This window comes from Jaculus jaculus, chromosome 4 (genome assembly GCF_020740685.1).
Source record: "Jaculus jaculus isolate mJacJac1 chromosome 4, mJacJac1.mat.Y.cur, whole genome shotgun sequence".
NCBI classification, from domain to species: Eukaryota; Metazoa; Chordata; class Mammalia; order Rodentia; family Dipodidae; genus Jaculus; species Jaculus jaculus.
In genome coordinates this window covers 151,823,363-151,850,772 of record NC_059105.1, presented here as the reverse complement: position 1 = coordinate 151,850,772, position 27,410 = coordinate 151,823,363, and the positions used below count along the sequence as shown (strand labels likewise).

The 27,410-nt window shown below is 37.3% G+C and overlaps 1 protein-coding gene across 2 annotated transcripts in view; it reads right to left on the bottom strand.

Moving 5' to 3' along the window:
* Epha6 (EPH receptor A6) overlaps positions 1-27,410 on the bottom strand; it is a 1,036,261-nt gene that overhangs the window by 349,632 nt on the left and 659,219 nt on the right. For both annotated transcript variants that reach the window (XM_004663307.2, XM_004663308.3), the window contains one exon: positions 25,715-25,877. In XM_004663307.2, coding sequence (XP_004663364.1) covers positions 25,715-25,877 — 163 coding nt within the window. The remainder of the gene's footprint in view (positions 1-25,714; positions 25,878-27,410) is intronic.

Here is a 27,410-nt window from a genome sequence, read left to right as displayed (position 1 = left end):
AACTACTGGGGCTACTCAAAACTTGCCAAAGTGCTGAGAAGAAGGGATGGTGCCATGTTCTGCACTGAGATGACACATCTCTGTCACACCCTCCAAAGCTCAGGGAGCATTGTGGAAGAGGTTGTAGACAGAATTGTAAGAAGAAAAGAAGGGGAGGACTTCTTATAATGCTGTCATCCAAACACAACATGGCCTTGATATTCAAGAACTTATAACGGCTGATGTTACCTATATAAGATCTACATAATAGGAGGGAAAAAATGGTACCATCAAAATAGAAGAGGGATCAGTTGGAACGAAGGGATTCAGTAAGAGGAGGATTTGGAGAGAGAAAAGGGGAGTGGTGGGGATTATGATCATAGTGTATTGTTTATATTTATGGAAGCCCCCAATAAAAAGTTAAATTAATTAATCAGTTAATTACCTCTTGATGACCTCAGCTTGCCCATTAGAATAAAATGTCAAATGCCATAGAGACAATGAGAAAATGTAAGTTGACACAACTTGATGGAGAGGATAGGCAGCAATAGTTCTGCAGTGATGAAATATTTTGCCCCTCTGTTTATGTTACCGGCTCTTAGGTTCATCTATATATAGTTAAGATTCTTTGCCAGGAGCAGAATAACTTCCAAAGTGAAGAAAGTGATTGAGGCATTTAGGCATTTAGGAACTATTGTCAACATTTTCAATGTTCTGAATTTAATTTGTAATTGTCTATATTCCCTACTGTTCCTGGCTGTCAAGATATATCTTTTTTAATTTATTTTTTGCTTATTTTTATTTATTTATTTGAGAGAAACAGGCAGACAGAGAGAATGGGCGTGCCAGGTCCTCCAGCCACTGCAAACGAACTACAGACACATGCGCCACCGTGTGCATCTGGCTAACGTGGGTCTTGGGGAATCAAGCCTTGAACCGGGGTCCTTAGGCTTCACAGGCAAGCGCTTAACCGCTAAGCCATCTCTCCAGCCCACGCTATATCTTTGAGACCATTTTTTTTTTTTTTTGGTAACTGAAATATTTATGTCTCCATATCATGTCTCTGTTATATTTTTAATATTCTCAGTACAGACTACTAATTTCTTGTAAATGTCACAAACTTCTCAGATTACTGACTTGGAATCAGTGGTTTTCAACTTCAAATATTGTTCACCATTATCCCAATATAAACTATAAATATATGCACATGGATAAGATCTCTATGTGCTTGAGGCTTTAACTTCTTACTAGGCCATTATATATTATTTGAGGTAAATAGCTTTATAATTAAATATGTAGTTAATATAAATCACAGTTTTCACAAGATAGAAAAAATAGATTAATTAAAATTACAAAAATACATTTAGTAAAAGGTCTAGAAATTTTCTTGTGGAAATTCTTTTTAAAAAACATTTTTTAAAGATTTATTTTTATTTTTATTTATTTATTAGAGACAGAGAGGCAGAGAGAGAGAGAGAGAGAGAGAGAGAGAGAGAGAGAGAGAGAGAGAGAGAATGGGCCTCTAGCCACTGCAAATGAACTCCAGATGCATGTATCACTGCTTATGTGGGAACTGGAAATCAAACCTGGGTCCTTAGGCTTTGCAGGCAAGCACCTTAACTGCTAATCCATTTCTCCAGCCCAGTGAGGAAATTCTTATTCATGGAGTCTTTACTTATTATAAATATTAAAGCTATTCATTATTAAGTATGTGGTAAAGGTGCTGGAGAGATGGTTCAGTGGTTAAGGGGCTTGCTTGCAAAGCCTGATGGCTAAGGTTCAATTCCCCAGTAACCAGGTAAAGCCAGATCCACAAAACGGTGCATGTGTCTGGAGTTTATTTGTAGTGGCAGGAGGCCCTGGCTTCTCATACTGCCTCTCTCTCTTTGTCTTTCTCTCTTTCTCTAATATATATATTTTAATAAAAAGAGAATGCAATAAAGGCTGATACAGGTTTTTTTTAAATGAAAATTAAAACATGGTGTCTTGTCCTCATAGAAGTTTCTCTGTAGTGATGTATGTAGACATGTAAACCTTAATTGAAATATAAAAATATTTATAAAATGCATGCATGTGATAGAGTCATAAGGGAAAAGTGGGAAATGATGGCTTAGATGGGGAAAAAAAAAAACAAAGGAAATGTTTGAAGGCAGTCATTCTCAAGTGTAACCTGGGCTGATTAGAAGAAACATGGAAATCAAAATCACCAAGTGGTGAGTAGTTATTTGGATATTCTACTTAAAAAATAGAATCAGACCCAGGTTAAAAGTTGTTTTAAAAAGAACATATTTTCAGGAGTTGTTTGTATTTTAATATCTGAACCAAGGGGCAGAAGAGGCCACTGGAATGACAGGAAAGGGATACATCGGGGCAGTTTCAGGTGACAGTTGTCAGCATGCCTCTTGTTCTTCTCAAGATACTATTAAGCACAGAGGTAGAAGGATGAATATTTACTAAAAGTAAAACCTTTACTTCTTTCTTGCAAATATATGTAAAGACCTGCTGGAGATAAATCCAATAGACAAAACAGGAAGAGACTGAGCAATTATTGAGAGCATAGCTGGGGAGCCTGGATTTAGCCCAAGTCTCACATTATTTCCTTTATTTTTCAGTTCCCTACAGAAATAAAGTCCGATTTTTCATTGAATCAGTTGACTTTTGTCATTTGCAAATGAAATTTTAACTTAACATAATGAAGCAGGAGAAAATAATTTGCTTTTAGGTACACCTTGAATAGCTGAGGTGGGGAAAAAGTGAGAAATAAATAGGACGTATATTTTTACCTTGTTACTTATAACTTTTTATTCCCCCAAAGTCCTCTATCTAACTTAATGGTTTTCTTTGTAGTATAATGCTAAAAATAAGCTTCCTCAGTGTGTGCTCCTATAAGTGGATGGAAAGAACTGGAAGGGAAAGTAAAGTGGAATGGAGATTTCGTGTCTTTCCAAAATAGTCTCTTGTTATAAGAAAGTATTAAAAGTAGTATTCTGCTAGGAGAGATGCTGATTTATTTATTTTTCTTTAATACACTGATAGGTTCATGGAGGAAACTACTCTTGCCTGGCCTATACTTTATGGATTTCATGTTGATTTATAAAAATTATATAGATGCAAATAATAACAAAAATAAAAACAAATAAGTATACAACATTTCTGGCAAGGTTAGCAAGATAATATATTAAAATTAGAGCATGAGAGAATTCCCATCTCAAAACTAGAGCTAAGTAAATTAAAGCTGGTGGAATGCTTTTAATTAATTTTCGTAGTTAAAGATGATGCAGATTTGAGGCTACTATATGACTTCCATGGAATCAGTGGTGGGGGGGTTCAATGTCTCTTATCTTTATGGCCCAATATTTTCTCAAGTAATTTTGAGTCAAGACATTCAATAGGGACCTGCTACTGCTTTCTGTCAACACTTATTTCATTGGTCTCTGACAGTAATTTTTAAGTCGAGTTAGTGAGTCATTGTTTTAAATCTGTTCACAAAATCTCCAAACTAGGGGCTGGAGAGATGGCTTAGCGGTTATGCGCTTGCCTGTGAAGCCTAAGGATCCTGGTTCGAGGCTCGATTCCCCAGGACCCACGTTAGCCAGATGCACAAGGGGGCACACTTATCTGGAGTTTGTTTGCAGTGGCTGGAGGCCCTGGCATGCCCATTCTCTCTCTTCTGTCCCTATCTGCCTCTTTCTCTCTCTGTCACTATCAACTAAATAAAATAAAAACAAACAAAAATATTATTAAAAAAGCCAAAAGGCGTCGTGGCGCGCACACACACACACACACACACACACACACAAACTCCAAACTATTTACCATATACAACCTCTAAGCAATCACAAGGGTCAATTCTGGGGAAAGTGAAAGAGAGCCACTCTAGTGAAGAGGGGCTGATGCTATGGAAGCAGAGAAGTATGGCTCCATCTCTCTTCTGCTTCTCTGATACTCTTGCATGCTTTCACAAACCCACACAGGTGACATGTCCAAGTTAAATATTTTATATTGCAAGTAAGATTGTTTTAGGCTATTACCACTCTACTAATTACTGTTATGTTTTTTAAGTAAATAAATTTGTTCCTAGCCTTCTTGATCCTTCACTAATATTTTATTTCATGTCTGAGGAATCAAGTTAATTAAAAATGAGACTTGGGGCTAGAAAGATAGATCAGTGGCTAACGGCAATTGCTTACAAACCTTAGCAACAAAGATTCAACTCCCCAGGACCCATGTAATGCCAGATGCAGAAGGTGGCACATACAGGAGTTCTTCTGCAGAGTCTGGAGGCCCTTGTGTGCCCTTTCTCTATCTCCGTCCTTTTTTCTCATAAATTAATAAATATTGAAAAAAAAAAAAAGAAACTTAAGGGCTGGAGATGTAACTTAGTAGTGTTGTGTTTGCATGTCAGTGGCCCTAGATTTGATCCCTAATACTGAAAAAGAAAAAAAAAAAAAGATTATTTTGTTTTGTGCAGATTTGGTAGAAAATACCCCTTTAAAACTCAACTAGAGAAACCTCCTGATATAGAAATTTTTGATGTCATGTAATATGAACCAGTAATTTACTTATTCTTCTTAAAATTGTATCTTTGTTAAAAGAACAGTGATTTTAGAAATAAACTGGGTACTGGGCCATGATGGTGGTTAGAAAATTGCCTTTTCCTAGATGCAGTTACAGGTTTAATTTTTCAACAACTAGAATTGATTTCAGGATACACATCCTTCTGCTGCCAGAAAAAAATTGAGTGTCATCAACTTTATCAAAACTAAAATCATTTTCCTTGGCAGACAAAAGGCAATTGATCATGGCTCTACATAACAAGACAAGCTATTTCCAATATGCAGCCGGTGCACTTGCCCATTGCTTCTCCGAGAACACATGCTGCAGGAGACGCAGCTCAGTACAGCTTTCTTCCAGGGAAACATTCCTCCTCAAGTTTCTTTTTTGATGACTTAGAACACCTGCCCTGAAAAATTTCCAGGCCTCAATGATCTTTCATCACAGTTTCCTGCGGTGCAAGACTCTGGGCTCTCAATGTAGAGTATGTCTGGCTGTAGCAGCAGCTTCTCAAATCTGCTTCCTACAGAAAACTCTTTGCTTTGTAGGGAGCCCATTTCAGAGTAAAGGTGGGGCGGTTTTATTTTCTCCTTGGTGAAAGTATTGGTTGTGCCTCTCAACTTTTATGGTAGAAGAGTTTCTCTATCTCTTTGCCTTATTTTTATACAGCTGACATTATCTATTGATATAAAAATGGGAAACAAAAAAATCTCTCACATTTCAAACCTGCATTAAAGATTGACCATGGGGCTGGGATTTGGGGTACATGCCTGTAATCTTAGCACTTTGGATGTGGAGACAGCAAGACTTAGTTTAAGACGACTGTGTACCATGTAGTAAGACCATGTCTCAAACCAACAATGAATCACTAACCTCTTTCCCTTCCTCCCTTCCCTTCCTCTCTTCCTCCCTTACTGTCTCCTTGTGCCCCCTGCCCCTTTCTTTCTTTTTTGTTTGAGGTAGGGTCTGTTCTAGGTCACAGGCTGTCCTGAAATTCACTATGTAGTCTTAGAGTCTCAAGCTGGTCTTGAACTCACAGTGATCCTCCTACCCTTGCCTCCCAAGTGCTGGGATTAAAGGTGTGCGCCTCCCTGCCTGGCTCTACTTTGTAGTCAACACGCAGTCTTTATGTCAGCCTTTTTTCTGTCACTGCTACCCAGCCATAGGAATTGGATTAGGGATGGAGGTTCTGATCCAAAAATGGACCAAGCGCACACTGTCTACCAAGTTGGGATTGGTACTTACTGCGAGCCGGCAGCTCTGGTGCAGGAAAGCATGAAACCAACAGGACTTTAACGTCATTTCTTAAATGAGCAAAGCACAAGTAATGTCTCAGAGAGTTACTGTGTGGGTCAAGGACATTATGGGCGCCCTTGGTTCTGAGAGTTTCTTTCTTTCTGAATCTTCGTCAGAGCTATTCTTTGATCTTTTGGAGTTCAGATGAGTTTACAATGAAGGTGTGTGCAGCACATTCACATGTGTCTGGGAGCACTTTTATGTAAGTTTTCACGCAGGTGTGTGCATTTGCATGCAGAGGCCACTGGCGTCTTCCTTGATCTTTCTGCACCTGATTTACTGAAGCAGCGTTTCTCCCTTGAACCTCGAGCTTTCTTATTAGGCGAGTGGAACTACCAGCTTGCCCAGGGTCGCCCTGTCTCTGCCTCCTGAGCATGAGGATTACAGCTGGTGGCCACATGCTATAGCATTTGCCTGAGTGCGCAGACTCCAACCTCAGACCCTCACTTTTTTTTTTTTTTTTTTTTTGCTTTTCAAGGTAGGGTCTCTCACTCTAGCTCAGGCTGGCCTGGAATTCACTATGTAGTCTCAGGGCGGCCTCACGGGGGTCCTCCTACCTCTGCCTCCCGAGTGCTGGGATTGAAGGTGTGCGCCACCACATTTTTATGGCAAGTGCTTTATCTAACTCCAGTTTTCATCTGAGTTATTCCTTCAAAGCACTTTGCTTGTCCTAGCTTATGGTATATTTTATACATGGATCAAAAAAATCATGTGATGTTACTGATGACACTTAAAAATAACCTCAAGCATGATTCTAGTTTTATTAGCTTCCTGGGTATCCTTTTCAGTTTGAGGACGGAACTAAATGTACTAAAAATCACTTTCCTTCCTCCCTCCTTTGAGCTCACTATGAAAAATCCACATGTAACTGATGATGCTACTGGCTCTATCAAAGTGTAGGCTCAGGAAATGTCTATGGAAACAAAAGGTTTGTGTTTGCTGAAATCTTGCTGTGGCTGCACGGCTTGCTGGTAGCCTCTGGGGATTTGGTGTGATGACACTCTTCTCTCGCTGCCGCTGGGGGTGGCAGGAGAAGATGGTGACCTTGCCCTGGCCCTCTAGTAACCATTCTCAGCCTGACACTGAGCTCTTTCTTGATCCAATGTACCTATTCTAGTGTACATGGCATTCTATTTCTAGTTCAAACACAACTTACAATGTTAAATATTCAGCTTTCTGCTCAAAACATAAAATTTAGCTATCCTTGTATTTTTTTTTTCTTATCCCTACAGAGTCATACCAATTGATTTAACAAGTTATATGCATGTTTAAAAATAGTCTGTTACATAAAATTCTTGATTAAATAATTTTCCAATTAAGAAAAGTATAAAAGGTCATTTCGATCACCTATCAAATGCTCTGAGGATTTTAAACTTCTAGTCTTATCAGTTTGACTAATTTATGTGTTGAGGTTTCTCTTCCTCTTTTCCTTACAATCGGAGTGGCAGAGACATGGCTTCAAGGGAGCATTTCTATGTTTTTCATCTGAAGATTGGCAAAATTTAGTTTTTTTTTTTTTTAAATCTTTTAAATAAGTAACTTCTAAACCAAGCCTTTCTGTCCAGATTCGTCAGGTCTCGCAGTACAAGTCATAAGAAGTCCTTAGCTAAGGAGGTGTCTGAGACTCCTCCAAGTAGCCTTACAGTAGTAGGTCAGGTAGGAGTGCCCTATGCTCCTTATATATACAAATCCTTGTCTGGATTCTTCTAGATGTCACTCACCAGTGTCAAGGTAGGACAACCCATCACTTACTTGTGCAGGGAGTGTTTATGCCTTTCAAGTAGAGTAGTTCCTCCTTGACCTAAAGTGATTTGGAAACGAGAAAAAATGGTGGTATAGATAGGTGTGTATACAGAAGTGTTTTGTTTTGTTCTTGAGAGCTTGTTGGTTTTATCTTATTTACATAAGAGAAAAGTAAATTCTAATCATGAGTGATATATTTTATCACTATCCCTGTGGACACTTAGGATGAGCAATCAAAAATAAAAAAATCCCAACTATCTAATTATAACAAGAGAAGGATAAATTCACACAGTGAAAAGTGGGTTCCTAATGGACAGGAAATAGCTGTCAACAATTTAGAAAGCTTCACAAAGCTCTTTGAATAGCAATACAGAACATGACAGGAGAAAGAAAAATGCTCTGAAGATAATTAGGTAACCTAAGTCTCCTGGATTATAACCATGTGATGCCCTGGATTATAACCATGTGATGCCCTGGTTGTCTGCAAGGCAACTTTGAATAATTTGGAAAAGAAAGGAGCAACCTTGGCTTCAGTTGTTATGTGAGGTATACATTGTAATTTCATGAAATTCAAATAGTCTCAAACCTATGCATCTGTAATAATCTTAACCAGCAAAATACTTCCACAAACAAGCTATTTTGCTGCTATTCAAAGAGGCATAGCATAGCTAATGTCCCTAAGAGTCAATACATAATTTCCAACATATAGCTAAGCTTGTTGTCCTTTGATTTACTTATTCCTGTGTAAGAAAATCAATTGGATGGCTATGCAATTTAAAAAATGTATAGGGTTAGAGGTAGTTATTGTTCCTTTCAAGATTGGAATGTCTCCTCAAGAGATTAGAACTTAGAAATGTGTTTCCCAAACACATATGGTAGTAGCATTTAGAGTTAGGGCCTTTGTAAGGAGATGAGATGAGGTCACCTGTTTGGATTCATCTCCCTAGGCATGACATTTTATAAGAAGAGAAAAGGAAGAGGCATGTGAGCTAGCATACTTACTTAGTCTTACTGTGCCATGCTTCTGTCAGGTCATGATTTAGCCAAAGGCCCTCACAAGATCCTAAGAAGATGTTGATATAAGCTCTTGGAATCCCTATCTTCTAGAAATATGAACTAGGTAAATGTCTATTTCTCATAAATTATTAGTTGTTGGTATTATGTTATAGAAACATAAAACATATAGGGACTTAAATCTATTTCAATTTGAGCATTAAAGGGAATTTCACTATGGATACCTTATGGGAGGACTCAATAGGATTAACTTTTTCTTTGTTTTTCTTTTGTTGAATTTTTATATAGATGAGTAGTAGATGATTTGTAGCCCACGATTTTACACAAATTCCAGTTAATTCAATGAAAGAGTCTCCAATGAAGAAGGGAAGTACTTTTGTAAAAACAAACATTTTTAGAATGCATACTTGCGCCATCCATCCACATCAGTTGCATTTTCTAAAAAAAAAAAAAAAAAAAAAAAAAAAACAGCCAAGAATGGTGCTAAATGCTTGTAGGTATAGTACTCAGGAGATGGAGGCAGGGAAGTTTCGAGGTAAAGGCCCACCTGTACATGGTGAGTTCATAGTCACAGAGAGATTAAAAACTAACTTGCTCATGCTTATATAAATAGATAAGGCTGACTCAATTCTTATTTGCAGATAGTCTAGCTTCAATGAATTAGATTTTAAACACTATGCAACTCAAAGCAAAATTTGATTAAATCTTAAATAATCTGATTTTTGAAGAGGTATAGTAAAATGATCATGCTGTAATAGTTCTAGTAGTTTCTTCCTGACTTGCTTACTGAGCTGGGGACGATCTGGCATTTCAGAAATTCAAGTGTGGAACTTCCTTGGCTAAATTTAGTTTCACAGTGATGAAGCCATGGGAAGTTAATATATCTTAGGAAATGCCACTTATTTTTATATGTAATCTATAAAATTAATGAAAACAAAGATCACAGCTGAGCAGCCTTAAAGTGTATGAAAACTAAGTATCAAAGGGAAATTCAAAAAAGTGACTTGATTGTCATTGTATTGGCATCTGCATGCAAGATGATAGGGAATATCATTTTATTTTTATTTTTTAAATTTTGTTGTTTTATGTTTTTTTATTTATTTGAAAGTGGTGGACAGAGAAAGAGGCAGAGAGAGAGTGTGAGAGAGAATGAGCACGCCAGGGCCTCCAGCCATTGCAAACAAACTCCAGACGCGTGCGCCCCCTTGTGCATCTGGCTAACGTGGGCCCTGGGGAATTGAGCCTCGAACCAGGGTCCTTAGGTTTCACAGGCAAGCGCTTAACCGCTAAGCCATGTCTCCAGTCCTCTTTTTATTTTTAAATAAATACATTTTTGAAGGTGTTTGGATAGATTTTTATAGTTGGGAATCAATGATATCAATAATGATAACTGAGCTCTAATTTTTGATTGGTAAATATCTTGCTGGAAATTAACCTTATTTCAATCAATAGGTACCCACAGGAACCCTAGAAATTAGGTGGGATTCTTATTCCCATTTGCCAGATGTGGATGCTAAGGCATAGAGCGGTAAAGTGGTTCCCATGAGTTCTGGTATTTAGGAAATCACAATTTAAAATCTGTGAATCTATGTTCAAGAACAAAGAGTGTGGGCTGGAGAGATGGCTTAGCGGTTAAGCGCTTGCCTGTGAAGCCTAAGGACCCCGGTTGGGGGCTCGGTTCCCCAGGTCCCACGTTAGCCAGATGCACAAGGGGGCACATGCGTCTGGAGTTCGTTTGCAGAGGCTGGAAGCCCTGGCTCGCCCATTCTCTCTCTCTTCCTCTATCTGTCTTTCTCTCTGTGTCTGTCGCTCTCAAATAATAAATAAATAAAAAAAAATTAAAAAAAAGAACAAAGAGTGAATTTTCATATGAAATCTCTCTTTAGCTGACATATTTAGTGATCTGTTTCTCTGTAGTATGGCTACCAAATTCAATGGCATGCATCAGTTGCTGCCATGAGAAATCTTTCTTTGTGGTAATTTTACCCTTCATGTTCTTCAATGCTGAAGTGAGGCTCCCTTCCATGAGATTTTCATGAGCCTCCTAGTTTATATATAATTACAGAGTCAGGTAACATGTGATGATGTGGCAGGTATGTGACGACACTGCACACTTTTTCTGATGTTAGAAGGAGAGAACTCACCATTTCCCTTCTCAGTTTTACTTTTCTCCAGAGTACCTCACAGCAATCTGGCTCAGAGGTGCTTTAATGGGGCACAGACTATGCCAGGGAGCTTTGCAGGTGACAGGGTTATCTTAAGTTCCTCAGCATAGATACACAGGTGAGTGTAGAAAGTAGAGAGGGAAAGATGCCGTGGTGGATATGCCCCATGGAAGCTGCCCAGACATCAGCAGACCTCTAGGAGTTCTAGTGCTGAGGTGGCCCTTTGGAACTGCTCCTCCCTGAGGCAGTAAGGTTGAGCCTTTCTGCATCATGTTGAACAGTCTTGCACTTGGTCTGCTCCTGGTGCCAGACATGATACTGAGGCAAGCAGAGTCTTCAGACTAGGAAAAACATTTATAGCTTGGAGGTGACTCTTAGCACAAACAGTAGGCACTGTCTTGAGAGGAAGATCTTGACAACACTCTACATTTCTGCCCTGCCTGACATACAGATATTATTTTTTTCTCATTATTTACTTATTGTGTCTTTCTTTATTTGAAATTAATCTCCAGGGAAGAGTGGGGTTTTATCTCCTTCTACAATCCCATCATAATGTATAGAAGCTCTTAGCACAGAGTGAGATCTCAAAAATGCATTTTGTGTGACTGACTGTACAAATGAATACATGTCTATTTTTTAAAATTTCCATTTATTTATTTACTTGAGAGCAGGAGACAGATATATATATACACACACACACAAAGAGAGAGAGAGAGAGAGAAAGAGAAAGAGAGAGAAAGGGCATGCCAGGGCCTCCAGCCACTGCAAAGGAACTTCAGATGCATGTGCCACCTTGTTCATCTGGCTTTATATGGGGAACCCTAGTTCTTAGGTTTTGCAGGCAAGTGCCTTAACCAGTGAGCAATCTCTCTAGCTCCATGTCTATTTTTCATGAGGAACCCAAAACTTGCATTTATTCACTTGCTTCCTTAATTCCTACTACCTGTGAGTCGAGGAATTTTGATGCATATCCAGACTGATTGATATGTTACTACAATTTCCCATTTTTACGGGCAAATAAGGTAGTATATCACATTCTTTTTATTTGATTAAGGAAAAAGCAAAGTTTAGAGTGATGAATCCTCATGATCAAGTCTCATGTTTCCTAATTGAATGTATGATTTTGCCTTCCCCGGTTAGAACATGTGGCCCATGTCTTAGCCCAAGACAAGTTGGTGCTGCCTTTGTGTGGCACTTTATTTTCAGCATCTCACCACTTTGGCAATATATCATCTTTACCTTTGTGCTTTCTAGATCACAAAGTCTCCCAGATAACTTAATTTCCAAGATTTCTGCAGCTGACCACTTCCTTTGAAGATTTTTTGCTGCCGTTTCCCAGGGGGAGCTCCTGTGCACAAGCCATAATTCACTGTGTCCTGCAAGTCCAGAGACCAAATGTGAACTGTCAAGGGGAGATATGCGGGCTTGCTGGCAGAGAGCAAGCATGTGTGAGAACTTAAATTGATAGTTCTCAAGGTTTCGGTAATCTCAGTATGTGAATTCTTATGCCTAAAATAGTCTCTAGGGAATTTGAAAGTCATGACAGCTATAGGAATGGCAATAAAAAAAAAAGATATTTGGAAGAGTTTATTTTTAGTGTGTATAAAATGAAGGTGAGGGGATAACTAGATGTGTTAGCAGTGGCTCTAGACAAGTCAGTTATTGGAAACTTGCTATGGATTGCTTGATTGTACACAGCTACAGATAGCTAGAAAACTTGAAACCCAAAAATCTTGAGTTCCAGGAAAAAGATCACAACCTTGAACAGTATAGATCCTCCACCTTGTTCTACTGAGGAAGCTGCCAGATGTCTGACTAGAGACCCTGTCAGACTCAGGATGGCTTTTTACATGGTAAGGTGATGCTAAGCCTCGGACTAGAGATTGCTGTGCTTTGAGACTCATGTAGAAATTCAGTGCTCATTATGATCTATTAAGAGATGGGACAAGCTAAAAACTTCAAAAGGTGATTATGGCTTTGACCTTACATAAAGGTTAATCCATTCATGCAATTAATTATGCCCTCATTTTCATGGTCAAGTTTTACTTTGCTTTTAAGTCTCCTTAATGGCATCACCTCTTTTCTAAGTTTTCCATGGCAAATTTATTTGCATTTTTTCTTTTTTGTGGTCCTCCACACATGACATGTTCTACCCTTTTCTTACCTTGTGTAAGTTTTTGAATTACTTATTAGAATTTTGTGAAAAGAGTGATAGGGTAGATTTTAAATCTTCAATTTCTACCTCACTATCTGGCCTATCTACTATAGATTGCTTTAATGAATGGGTAAATGAGTACATTAAACAATTAAATAACCTAAATACCATAGCTTTTATCAAGTGTTCTTCACATTTTGTCCTATCATATTAAGCTTATAGATAAAGCATATCAAACTACCAAATACTTTATTTTTACTTCCAAGAAAAATAACATAAATATATATATTTTAAATTTTCATTTCATTCTTTTATCTCAGCATAGGAACCAGGAGTGCATATGAAGATGAAACATATGTATTACATATGAATCAGCTTAATAATTCATATTGCTGTGCTTCTTAATTAAAAATGATTAAATTCCAGGTTAGCCTTGACTAGTGTGAGAACCTACCTTTGAAAAGCAAATTAAAAACTGCTGAAATTGCTTATTGAAACATCATTTAGTGTTCTTTCTAGTTATTTACTCAGAAAATTTAGATAATTAAAAAACTTTGTGCAAGACCATTATTAAATGATGATCAGTGTCCCAAAAAACAGAAGACAAAATAAAATACAGTTTGCTGTGTGTCAACTGTTGCATATCCAGATGTATGGTGACAAAATTCTGCTATGTTGCTACCTCTGCCTCCTTAGGAGAGAAATATGAACACACATCACACTTGGGTTTGAGCACACATAGCTAAATCTATTAAAGGAAAGGACTCCAATGATTGTCCCAAGAATTCTTAGCACCATATTAAGTTCATCGAAATACAGTGTTTTTTGAAAAAGGGAAGTATAACAAACAATTAGGCTGACTCCTAATTTTTCACATGATCTTTGTGGATCTTTGGGTAAATTTATTTTGGAAAATATGTCCATTCAATAGAGCAACTTAATGGTAATATAAAGCAAAAACAGATGTCTGCACTGGGTTAGTACAAATGTGAGGGATGCTAATTCCAGTTCCTTTAAATAATTTTACTGCAGAGTTGTGCTGTCGAGATTGAACAGTTCCAAAGTTTGTTTTATAAATTTTGACATGGTTAAATTACTTGTCATTTATGTATTTTACATTAAATACTTTAGCTTCTCTTGAACATCTTAATAATTCCATTCAACTCAACTTTCAGCTTTTACAAATGACACATTCCAATGCAGAAGAATTCAACTAGGGAAGTATAACTCTAAAAGGAACCAAAACTGTGTGTTGGATTTTGTTTCTGGTCTATTATTTCCCATGAGACATACTCCTTCCAGCATCATGTTTTTGCCCTTCTCTACAGTGGTCAGAACTCCCCTCAAACTTTAAAAACATGGTTTTGTAAGTACTCACTGCTCAACACACCATGCTTGCTCCCTTGTGGAAAATGTCCATGATCATGCTGTAGATGAGGGTGAAGAGCTCGCTACAGTTCAAATTACTTAAACCATTCTGCATAGGCTTCCTTATGGTTGTTATAAGAAATTAGTTGTGGGCTGGAGAGAAGGCTTCACAGCTAAGGCATTTTCCTGCAAAGCCAAAGGACTGAGGTTCGATTCCCTGGGGACACATGTTAGCCAGATGCACAAGGGTGTGCACATGTCTGGAGTTCATGTGCAGTGACTGGAAGCCCTGGTGTGCCCATTCTCTCTCTCTCTCTCCCTCTCTTTTTCTCCCTCTTTCTGTGTCAAATAAATAAATAAATAAATAAAATATTAAACAAAAAGAAATTAGGTGTCCTTCTTGCTTTTCTAATAACCACAATGTGACATTTAAAAAGCTACTTCAAAATGCAAATCTCCAAAAACTTTGTATATTATTATATTATATTATATTATTATATATTATTATTATATTATTAATATTATTATTATTATATTAATATTATATATTATTATTATATTATATTATTATTATATTATATTATTTGTATAGTCTGAAGACTGTCTTCAAATCTTCAACTCTTGCACTAAATTCCTTTGACTAAATTTGGAGCCATTTGCAATGTCATAAAAGCATTTTTGCTTTCAAAAAGAATCTAAGAATATAATATCAAACAGCTTGACAGAAAAATTCAAGTACTTCACATGATGCCTAGGGAAAAAAGGTCCATCCCAAGTCAAGTCAAATTACAAGCAGACTTTGAGAGTGACATGAAGACGTCAGTAGTTCTCTAATGTAGCTTAGTGGTGACTTTCTGGGAACTCTCAGTCTTTCTCATACTGGTTGTTATTAAATATGTAGAAATAAACAAATCCTAATCAAATACTGAAACTATATATAGAGAATAATAAAATGCATGTAACTTGAAGTAACCAGTATGTATTCATTGAGGATTTACAAAATGACCTTAATTCTTTTGATCCTTATAGAATGTTTGTTCTGTCAGCTGCATGTAAAGTAACATAAGATGTACAAAAATGAAGAAAAGGGAAATATTAATCAAAGAGCACAAATTTTAAGCTTAAATGAATAATTTCTAAAGAGAACAGCCATAGCCAATAATACTGCATTGTTAACTTAAATTTTACTGAGTATATTTATACATACACACATGTACACAAAAAGAAAAGAAAGGAGAAGTGGCTCATGATCTCAAAAAATCTAAGGCATGCTAGTTGCATATTAGATACATCATATTTTTTACATATTTTACATATATTGATGTTTATTTTTACATATTGTCTAAAAGTAATTCTTCCTTCTATATTATGTAACAACTTCACTTGTTTGTTACTTCCCTTTTAGATGTGAGCCAATTAGAACACTGCACTTTGAAATGCACATCCCATAACTTCTAAGTGCCTGCTAATAGTTAATGATTTTTTTCCAGTCCATTTAGCAAGTTATGATAATTAATATTTTTCGTATCAAAACCCTCAATCTGTCTCTTGGTACATAAACCTGTTCCCATCCTTTTATATCCTGATTTGATTTAGGCAAAAATTGAAAGAAAATAATCCTTTTTTTCATTAATTTAGTCTTCCTTAAAGGGATTTTTCTATTTCCTAAGTGAATTGCTCACTCCATCAAGATCCTGCATAGGAGAGATAATCACACTGCTGCTCTATTTTGACCCTTGACTTGGCCTATGTGTGCACTAATTTAGATACTCAAATTAAAGCACTCCATAGCTCACTGAAGTTGATGCACGATGACTTATAAATAATTATAGGCTTTTGAACATCTGTGTTTATAATCTGAGAGATGTTTTCTAAGGAGAAATTTAATTAAGGAAGGTAAAGAATTGGAGAAAAGAATAAAAAAGAGTCATGTTAAAAAGTTAGAAGAAATGACCATGGTGAATTAAAAAAGGAAAGGGAACTCAATCCTGGTTCTAAGTACAAGTATGAAATAGGACTAATGGCCCTGCCACAACACAGGATGCTTGTGGGAAATTAAGTAAGTGCAATGCAAGCTGGTGCTGCCATATGGAAAGCACTGTGGATATTTCCTACAAAGCTAAAAATATAGCTATCTGATGACCCAGTTCTAACACTCCTGGGCATATACCCAAAAGTCTTGAGATTCTACTTGAGAAATACTTGCTCAGCCATTTTCATTACTGACTCTATTCACAATAGGTAGGAAATGGATTCAGCCTAGATACACATCAAATGATGAATAGATTATGAAGATGTGGTACATCTATACAATGGAGTTTTATTCAGCTGTAAAGAAAAAACAAATTATGGGCAGGTAATTTTTTGCAGTTCCGTTTCATGATCTGTAACTTAGGCATGCCAATGGTTTGCTCTTCAAAGTTAACAACAAGAAAGGACAGGATGGTGCTTGAAACATAATTATAACTCAAGAAGTATGATCTGGAATATCCATGGTAGAAGTTCCATTAGACTTTTCGCTTGCTCTCCTTCATAAAACAGGTTCCTTTATGATATCCTGAGTAAGAATCCTCCTGCTTTTAACGCCAATTGTTACCAAGAGGAACCTTCATTACTTTATCTTTACATGATACATTTTTTAGGAAATTCTTCTTTTCCACTGATGCTTACATTTACGTAGCTAAAGCTGTCAACTTTGAAAGTGTACTATTGATTGAAAATTATTTCAAAGTAATGCCTTATGTATTGAAATTTGTCCTCCTCTATGTAGAATAACAAATATGAAATCTACCTTTTGCTTGATTAATTAACTTTTTTATTTCTCCATCAGGGTCAGCTGGTCCTCTTTCTGCTTCATGCTCCACCATTAATAATCATTCCAAAATTTCTGGCTGCCATTAATAATGATGTAGCTAATTTCATCCTAAGTAATTGAAGCGGTGCAGATTGTGCTTCAGCCAGCAGACTGGATCAAATAGAATGGAGGATGTTAAAGAAGGAATTTAAAGAAGGAGGAAATTATGTGACAACATTATTATTATTATTTTTTCCTTCTGAAATGTTCTCACATTTTACAATAATTAATTTGTAACTGAAATTTCATATATTTTTCTATATAACTAAAACCACTTTCTGCATGTTATTCAATTATATTGCTTATGTATGGCAAATAAAATATTATTATTTTAAATGCTCTCATTGTATTTAAATTATATAAAACTAAATACTTGGCATAGTAGAGGCAGCAGAGAAACTCAGAAAAATGTTTCTTACTCTACTAAGTGAGCTTGGGAGTCCTGATAATTAATCCTTCCCTCATGGATGCGAGCAGGACAGGAGAAGATGGAAAACTAGAAAGCGAAAGGCTGAGAAATGAGTTAGTGGATGTGACAATGTATGGTTGCCAGCTCATGGTGGGGAGAATGGAAATGCAAACTAATTTGAATGACAGAATCCACAGGAGATTTCCACATGGCTGGGCCTGCTCCTCTGCAAGCAGACATGGAGGTCTGCTGCTGACAGAATGCGTGCAAGATGCATCTGTGTTTGCTCGTGGATGATCTTTCCACGCTCAGGAGAGAACAGTCGGCTCATTCTCTGCAGTAGAAAAAAAAAATGGGATCTTCAGACTTAGGGATGGTGTTAAGTGCTTTATGACATGACATGATGAGCATGTTCTGGTCACTACCAGGCAGGCCACATGTTACCATGATTCATCAGGAGAGTCCATGAGCGAGCCAAAGGGAAGGGATCTGTGTGTGAAATCACTCCGAGCTGCAGCTCTTTATTTGTGGGCCATGGTCAAAGCCTGTCACTGACACTCAAGAATACGATGACCAAGCAGAGAGGCGTCTTAAGTCCTTCAGGGTCTGGCATTCCACCCTGGGTACAAAGAAACACATGTGGGCCCCAGAGAAATGCCCCCTTCTCATCACTCATTCTGGGTGACATTCAAATGCAGAAGCCTTTGGTGGGCCCCAGAAGATGCAAAAACAAGTGTGCTGCAGGGTGTGTGCATAGTCAGGGGAGCTCTTAGGTCTAGGGAAAGACAGAGGACTGAACTTACTAAAGCGCCTCAGATAGACGCAGGGCGACCTTCTGGCATGACGAGGTATCGTCTCCTGAAGTGCTGACCGCTCATTTGCTTCTGATACCTAGTCCCTCACAGTTGACGAACGTTTGTAACCATGGCTTAAGGTAGCTGAAGGGTGTTCTATAAAATGCAGCAGCAAGTAGGACGCTTTGCTTTACACAGACATCATGTCGGTCTGGTCATGGCATATGTAAGTGTATGGCTCACCGTTTACATTCGCAGCCAGGTGAGGTCTAAACACTTGACCCGAGACTAATTTATGTTATGAAAATATCTAATTGGCAAATTTACATCTTTAAGTAAATATTTCAGAGTTTAGTCCATTTGGCTTAACATGACATTGGTTTGTCTTGTGTGTGTGTTTAGTTTTCCTTCTCTCTCCTTCCCCATCTCCTGATCTCCTTTCCCAATTCTTGTCCTCCATCCCAGCAATCCTCTTTTGACTTTTATATCTCTTACCCTGCCCTTTTCTCTTGAAGCCTATTCTCTCCCCCTCTCATAGGCTCCTTTTAGTTTCCTGGCATCTACAAATTTGAAATGGTCATATTCTTAGTCAAACTAACCCAAAGAAACAAAAGAGCCACCCAAACTAATAAAATTAATGATGAAATGGGGAACATTATGACCATTCTGACCAATACTAATGAAATCTGTACTTTATTCAATAGAACCCATTTAGAATTTTTAATTTTTTGATAATTCCATGCACATATTTGTATTTTGATAATATTCATGCCTATTGCCCTATACAAGATAGAGGAAAGAAAAATTAGTCAGTTGGAAGAGAGAAGAGTATACTTGGAATAAGGAACTTAACAGTCTTGCACTTCAGTTTTCAGTGCTATTTTGTACCTACAGATTATTTGCATGAGGCCACACAGGAATGGCTAAACTATAAGGATATATTCAAATACATAAGTGACTAGATTCATTACTTTGGACCTACATACCATTTTTGTGTGTAAATATGTAAGACAAGACTAAAAATATGTTGAGAAATACTCTGTATGATTTACTAATTTATAGTTTCACTTAATGTTGATCATGACGACCATTCTGTGTTTTTTTTTATATGTGAGAGAGCAAGAGTGGAAGAGAAAGAGAGAGGGAGAGAGAGAGAATTGGAGCACCAGCACCTCCAGCCACTGTAATTGAATTCCAGATGCATGTGCCACCTAGTGCACACGTGTGACTTTACACACTTGTGTCACCTTGTGTATGGATTACCTGGGACCTGGAGAGACGAACATGAGTCCTTAGACTTTGCAAGCAAGAGCTTAACCATTATGCCATCTCTCTAGCCCTGTGTTTTTTAAAAATGAGATATAAAGCTAGTCAATTATCATGACTCAGAGTAAATAACATAGTGTAAAATGGTGACAGATGTGGCTTATACATTATAAGCTGCTTCATGTAGCCTACAGGTGAAAACCCACATTTACATGTTGTTAAAATGTAAGGTATAATTAGTCCTTTCAAGGAAAAGTATCTTATTTCTTGTACACTGGCACTGTTTTGACTCTCCTGGGTTGTTTGTATAACCATTAGGGCAATGTAAGAAGTAAATTGTTAATTGTTGCATGTAAAATTTTAATTTTATTTCAAAAAATGGCTTGAAGAAATGGGATATACTCCTTTCTACTAACTCAATCCTTTTGAATTAAAAAAATAGGCTAGAGCTAGCTAAGATCTAACCATATATTTTATTTTTAGTTGTTTATTTGGGAGAGAGAGAGAGAGAGAGAGGGAGGGAGAGAGAAAGAAAGAATGGACATGTCAGTGCCACTGCAAATAAACTCTAGATGCACCTTATGCATCTGGCTTATGAGAGTCCTAGGGGAATTGAACCTCAGTCTTTTGGCTTTGCAGGCAAGCACCTTAACTGCTAAGCCATCTTTCCATCCCATATTCTATTTTTGACTTAAATATACATATGTAAAATCATATCCTGTAAGTCTAAAATAAATTGGAATATGAACTAAATATTGTGGGATTTGAGTAAAACTTATTTGATTTCATAATATTTAAATTATTTGAACCCCTTTAAAAATTAAATGTAATTTAGTCAAATTAGTTCCTTAAATATACTAAATATGAAATTTAAAACAGTGTATAATATATGAATAATGTTGGTGACATATAAATTTATTTTATTTATAATCAATTGAAAATAAGCATAAATATAACAAACCAGTTTAAGTTACTATTTCCTGATATTTCATTTGCGCTAAAAGGACTACATTTGTGGGGAAATGTGTTTATGGATGATACTTGGAGCATCATGTTAGTTTATTTTAACTTTGAATAAAATATCTTTTAGGTTTTTGTTTATTATTTATTTGAAGGGAGAGAGAGAGAGAGAAAGAAGAGAGAGAGAGAGAGAGAGAGAGAGAGAGAGAGAGAGAGAGAGAACATACCAGGACCTTTTATACATGTGCCACTTTGTGTATCTGGATTTACATGGGAACTAGGCTATTAACCCTGGGCCATCAGTCTTTGCAAGCAAGTGCCTCTAATGGCTGTGCCATCTCTCTAACCCCAATTTTGAACAAAATATTGTTAGCTCCAAACACATAACTTTCACCTATCTTCCAAGACAATCCTTGGACTTTTTGTGTACTCTTACATTATTAAAACTGATTTGTTAATTTGGTTAGATATATCCTAGGGTGGAGGAGCAATCAATTTGGTATCCACTAAACGGGATACTATACAATACCAAAACAGCATCAAAGCATAAAGCAAATCATTAGTATATGAATAAAAAGATAACTAATAACTAATCAATAATATCTATCATCAAACTATCTACATATGCATAAGTTAATGAGATCATTTTATAGATTTAGAGAGAAAAAGACTTGCAGTGCTAGTTCAAGTGGACCATTTTTATATTCTACAAGTTGCAGTTATTCATCTACATTTGTTTGCTAGTTTCCACAAGCATATTCTTAGAATGCAATAACACCTAGTAAGTAAAATCACTGGTTTGGAAGAGCAAGAGGATTTGTTATGATTGTTCTTCAGATGTTACCATCATTCACTACATAGTTTCAGGGTGGCCTCAAACTTACAGTTATCTCCTGTCTCTGCCTCTCAAGTGCTGGGATTAAAGGCATGTGCCACCACACACATGGCACATTGGATGTTACCATCATTTACAGTACAAATACTTAGTTAAACATTAGAACCTATAACAGGAATATTTCATATTCTGAATGAATGCATTGCTCATTGTCAGCAACCTAGAGGCTAAAGAAAGTCAAATAGATATTGCTAAAGAGAATGGAATGCTTGACTTACAAACAATTGTAACAAACCACCCTAAGAGAATCTGATTTCTCCAACACCCATCCCATCTCTATCTGGGCATTATAAAGTTAGTTCGTTAAATGGAATACCGAGAGAGAACTTAGTGTCAAGTTAATATCATAATAGTTTGCATACTACTTGAGAAACAAAAGCTATAAAAATTTATACATGCACTCTGAGAGTATGAAGAAAAAGACTGATGCTATCAGTTGGGATGCATATCATCATATTTCTGAATTTATGGCAAACCTGCCCCTCTCCTACCAGGACATTATTCACTGAAATTCTCTTCTGGGTATAAACAGCATGCTTTAAAAATGCAATTTAAAGCTAAGCAGATAAAAAATGATCCTTTAAATGATTTTCCCTTTGGCTGTAAATTGACTTAGGAGCCATTCCATATACCCAAACTCCCAGTTTAGGCAAACACATTTTTCAGATTCTTCTTAGATACTTTTTCTCTTCAAGTGTCTAATCAAAGTCACTTTCATAACACTCGCTTATATAAAATTCAATGAATAGTTCTCACTATCCTGGGTTCCTGTTACATGATGAGCCTCATCACTTTCTATTACACAGTTTTGTATACGTCTAAGTGTGTTTCTGTAAAGAGGCACAGTGTTGTTGCAATTAATGAAGACATTGTGTGTAAACTTCACAGTGTAGGGTCTCGAACACGTAGAAGCCATGCTGCCTCCTCGCTCATGCCCTGTAATGAACGCACTGCATCGGTGCCAATTCCTCAACATCCCCTAATAGGCTCCTTTACCTGGTCCTCTTTATAACTCTGCCTGTATCTCCTAGCATTTTTACCATCCACATCTTCTCACTTCAGACACACCAACTTTTTTCCTGTTTACATTTTGCATGCTGTTCCAGGACCCACTGCTTTCACTGCTCCTTGATGGTGAGCCCTGCCTCTCCTTTTCCAGAAGTCTGCAGGGGCCTATGTGTGTTGAGTTTTGAGCTGTTCACAATGTCTTCATGTCACCCTCTGTGAGTCACTGTTAACAGTGTAGGTCACCGTTGTCTTCCCCCAAATATAGATGTTACAGGATGGGAACACAAAGCTCTTTATATTACTTTTTTTTTTTTAAAAAAAAATCCTTTCACTTCACTTAGACTATGGCACTTCAAGTGTTCTGTACATTGATGCTGGATGAATAAATATTACATAGAATCATTGCTAAGTTTGGGTACTCCCAGCTAAGGAAGACCCTTTTACCTATGTACTACCTGAAGGAATTCTCATTCTGAAATGATCATAAACTGAATTTTAGAAATGAATACAAATAAAGATTTTAATATTTAGGTCAGAATTCATTTTCTTATTTATCTAAACTGCTTCCTTTTGGAATCAGTAGGTGAACCTAATCAACTTATTTATAGTGTGCTCAATGAGTGTTTCTGAGAATGAATTTCCAACTTAATAATGCTAAATATGTACTCTAGGGCTGGAGAGATAGCTTAGTGGTTAAGGCACTTGCCTGAGAAGCCTAAGGACCAAGGATTAATTCCACAATATCCCTGTAAAACTTGAACAAGGTAGCACATGTACCTGGAGCTTGTTTGTAGTGGCTAGGGGCCCTGGCATGACCATTTATTCCCTCTCTCTCTCTTTCTCTCTCTATCTCTCCCTATTTAATAAAAAAATTAAAATTTTAAAAAATGTACTCAAAAATCATACTCCAAACAAGTTTATTGGGTTCCTTTATTTGTGAACTCAAGCAAGAGAACTGACCAATTATTACCTTTTCCAAGCTGTAGAATAACTTTTACTAAGTATTAATATATGTAAAAGTAGACACAATAAGAACAGCCTGGAAAAGCCAATGGCTTGTTTTTGTTGTGGAGTACTGTGTCCTTGTTTATGCTTAGCTTGAGACATACAACAAGTCAAGAAGGAAATAGGGGCTGGAGAGATGGCTTGGTGGTTAAGTGCTTGCCTATGAGGCCTAAGGACCCCGGTTCGAGGCTTGGTTCCCCAGGTCTCAAGTTAGCCAGATGCACAAGGGGGCACACGCATCTGGAGTTTGTTTGCAGAGGCTGGAAGCCCTGGCACGCCCATTCTCTCTCTCTCCCTCTATCTGTCTTTCTCTCTGTGTCTGTCACTCTCAAATAAATAAATAAAAAAAAATTTTAAAAAGAAGAAATAGTCAACAGGACATAAGCAGGGTCACATATTTTCATTGCTATTTTATATTGCTTTTTATGAGTTTGAATTTTGTGATGACTATGATCTACTCCTAGTAACTTAAGGTGACTATTAAAAATACTTAGCCAGGCATCGTGGCACACACATTTAATCCTAGCACTCGGGAGGCAGAGTAGGTGGATCATCGTGAGTTCAAGGCCACCCTGGAGCTACATAGTGTATTCTAGGTCAGCCTGGACTAGAGTGAAACCTTACCTCAAAAAAACAAACAAACAAACAAACAAACAAACAAAAGACACCTTGATGCTTAATGTCCAAGTAATACTCCTGTTTATTTTGTGTATCATGGTACTTCATCTAAAAATGTATTTCTTCATATTTAAATAGGCCATCCCTGGATGGTCTAACTTCAGTGAGACATAATTGTAACAAAGTTCTTGTGGATCTGTACTGTTCAACCCAGCAACAAGACACCCTATCTGCAATACAATTTGAAATACAAGTGTTTTCCTTTACTGAGCGTGACTTACTGGAGAAATTGTGGCCTATGTCATAGTCTTATCATCATAACTCTGCAACAATAGCAGTGGTGGGATTATGGGATAGCTAGGCTTCCAGGTCTTAGACAAATTTAGTTTGGAATTTCAAGTTGTACCTTATCAGCTACCTAAATGTGGTCAAATTGCTAAACTTCATTAGACTTTCATTTTCTCATATGTTAAAAGAATGAAGCTTGTCTCATTGCATGTTGAAAAGATCACACGAAATGGTATGTATAAGATATTTCTTATCATTTCAGATAATTTTAAGGGCTGAATAACTGTTACTTTTACCTATAATGAGTTACTCTCATAGTTTTCCTATTTCTTTTTTTTTTTAAATAGTTTTTTGTTCATTTTTTATTTATTTATTTGAGAGTGACAGACACAGAGAGAAAGACAGATAGAGGAAGAGAGAGAGAATGGGCGCGCCAGGGCTTCCAGCCACTGCAGACGAACTCCAGATACGTGCACCCCCTTGTGCATCTGGCTAACGTGGGACCTGGGGAACCGAGCCTCGAACCAGGGTCCTTAGGCTTCACAGGAAGCACTTAACCACCAAGCCATCTCTCCAGCCCAGTTTTCCTATTTCTGAATTGACATGCTAACAACATATTTTAGGAATGGTGGGAAGAGAATATTTTGGTAAAGATTCGCGTCTTTTCCCATAGTGGAACACAAAAAAAGGGCCGTCCCTAGAAGTGTCAGAAAGATGACAGGACAGATTTCTGAATTCAATGCCAGGCCAATAAATAAGAGATTTCAAAGTCCATGTTGTACACTTTACTCCCTTCATCTCACATTTTTTTTTTTCAGTTTGCTGAGCTTATGGGAAGTAATGGGAAAGCCTATTTAAGCCTGTGAATCTATACTTAGACTTATAAAGTCCATGTTAGTGGAATGTGTGTCCTGACCACCATTTTTATTGATCTGAGGTAATAAGCCAAACCTACATAATTTTGAACTAATTGCCGAAATCTCTTCTTCATGGCTTTACTCCCTTCCAAGCTTTCATTAGTACTGTATTGTGATGCCAGGACTGTGGACGAATTAAGAAAGCCCCAGTCATTAAGATGCTCTGTGCAATATTATGAGTGATGGATTCTGCGTAAAGGGACATATTTGGTCCACATTATGATTGTGGGAGGGCAAGGCATTTCAGGAGGTGTTTAACGATTAGGACCGAAACATTAACTCAAATGACTACACGGTGCTTAACATGAACTCAATCCCATTTGGACCAGCGATTTAAAAATTGGGACACCTGGTTTTAAAATGTCAGGCCAAATTGGAATAGTCCTAAATTACCATCTTACTTTTACATCCTTGTGCAAAACTTACTTTCATCTCCTGTTTCAAATTCAAACTTCTGACTGTAGCCACTGTATCCTGTTGCAGTCCTCACTCGGATATGAAATATGTACTTGGTGGATGGCTTGAGACCTGTGATGATGACACTGGAGGCCTTGGACCTCGTGGAGGAATAGGTGAGCTGCTCATGCTCCTGGGGGACAGAAAAGAGGAGAAAGGAAATGAGGCAGCATGACCCTACCTTTTTCCTGGAGACACTGCCCAGTGAAGCAAGAACTGTGCTTGGAGTTTGAAGTCTTGATTTAAAAGACACTGAAGCATGGTTTTCCATAGTCTAGCATTTAGTTGTCCATCTTCATACGCATATGGCTTGGGCCTGATTTGGAAGTTTATTAAGGAAGGTGACGAATCTTATGTAAGTTGCTCTTGGACTCCAGGCGATTTAGATTTCTCCTGAATTCTAAGGAATTGTAGGGATGTAAGACATGTTTGCCAAACATGGCAGCTTTGCCTTGACCAAAGTGGGCACATCAGAACCAGACCGCACCACTGGGGGTGAGGAGTAGACGCAGGACAATCCACTACCCCGTGCTCACTGCTACCCACGGGGAGTGCCAAAACGCTAGTTCTCTCTGCTGGTAGACCTGCCGCTGAGGGGAGGTTAAATTGCATTTTCACAGTTTTAAATCCACTTCTTTGATTTATAACTCATTGATTCTTCAGCAATAATAACAGATGTTGAGTCAATGTTAATAAGTAAAATGATGAAATTTGTCCCTTGAGGAAAATTTGAAGGGTCTCCTAGGAAGGACAGTTTACTTTCCAGACAAGTACAATTTACACAGCTGATTGTGAGGTGATTTTAAATGTGCTCCTTCCAAGGACAGAAAGGTAGGAGAAGCTTAGCACACCGTGGGGTGTCCAGAGGCAGGGCTAAAGGCATGGTTCTCTGCTTGCTGTGTTAAAAGCTATACTACTTCACTAAGGGGAGACAGTTTGCCAGAGAACTCAGAATAATCTAGTCAATCAGGTCTTTTACATTGGCTGTCTTGGTTACTACCTCAAAACAGAATAGTTCATTTTATTTGTTCTTTATAAGTGGTGGTTCACAAGGCATTGCTAGTGGGGAAAACTAAACTTTTATTAATTTTTGCATTACAAAGTCTTCCTCTGATAACCTTATAATCATATTTTAATAGTGTATCCAAGTGAAATCATACAAGGCAAGCATCTCTACTCTGAAAAATCTGAAATGTCCCCAAACTCAAATATTTTGAATGTCAATATGTCACAAGGTGGCAATTCCACACTGGGCTTCCTATGCTGTGCCAGTGTCAACACGTAGTTCACTAAAAGTATTACATAAATTATCTTCAGGCTATTTGTATAAGAAGTGGAAATTAATTTTGTGTTTAGAATCCGAAGATATCTCGTACATTTGTAAATATTCCAACATTAAAAAAACAATCTGAAATCAAAAATACCCAACTGTACTAGATGATGTATAATAAGTCTATATTTGTAGAAATAACTCTTCTAAGTACATAGCTCAACGTAGGTCATGCGTTCCTAAAGTTAATCCTACTATTCCTAAATCTAAGGGTAGAAATTCCCAAGAATGAAAGTGACCTTTAATACTCACTAAGTGAGTCACTCATTAGATATTTAAATCTTACTTGTATTATCAATAAAATTTCACTTATACTTTACCTGAAAATTGCTGATT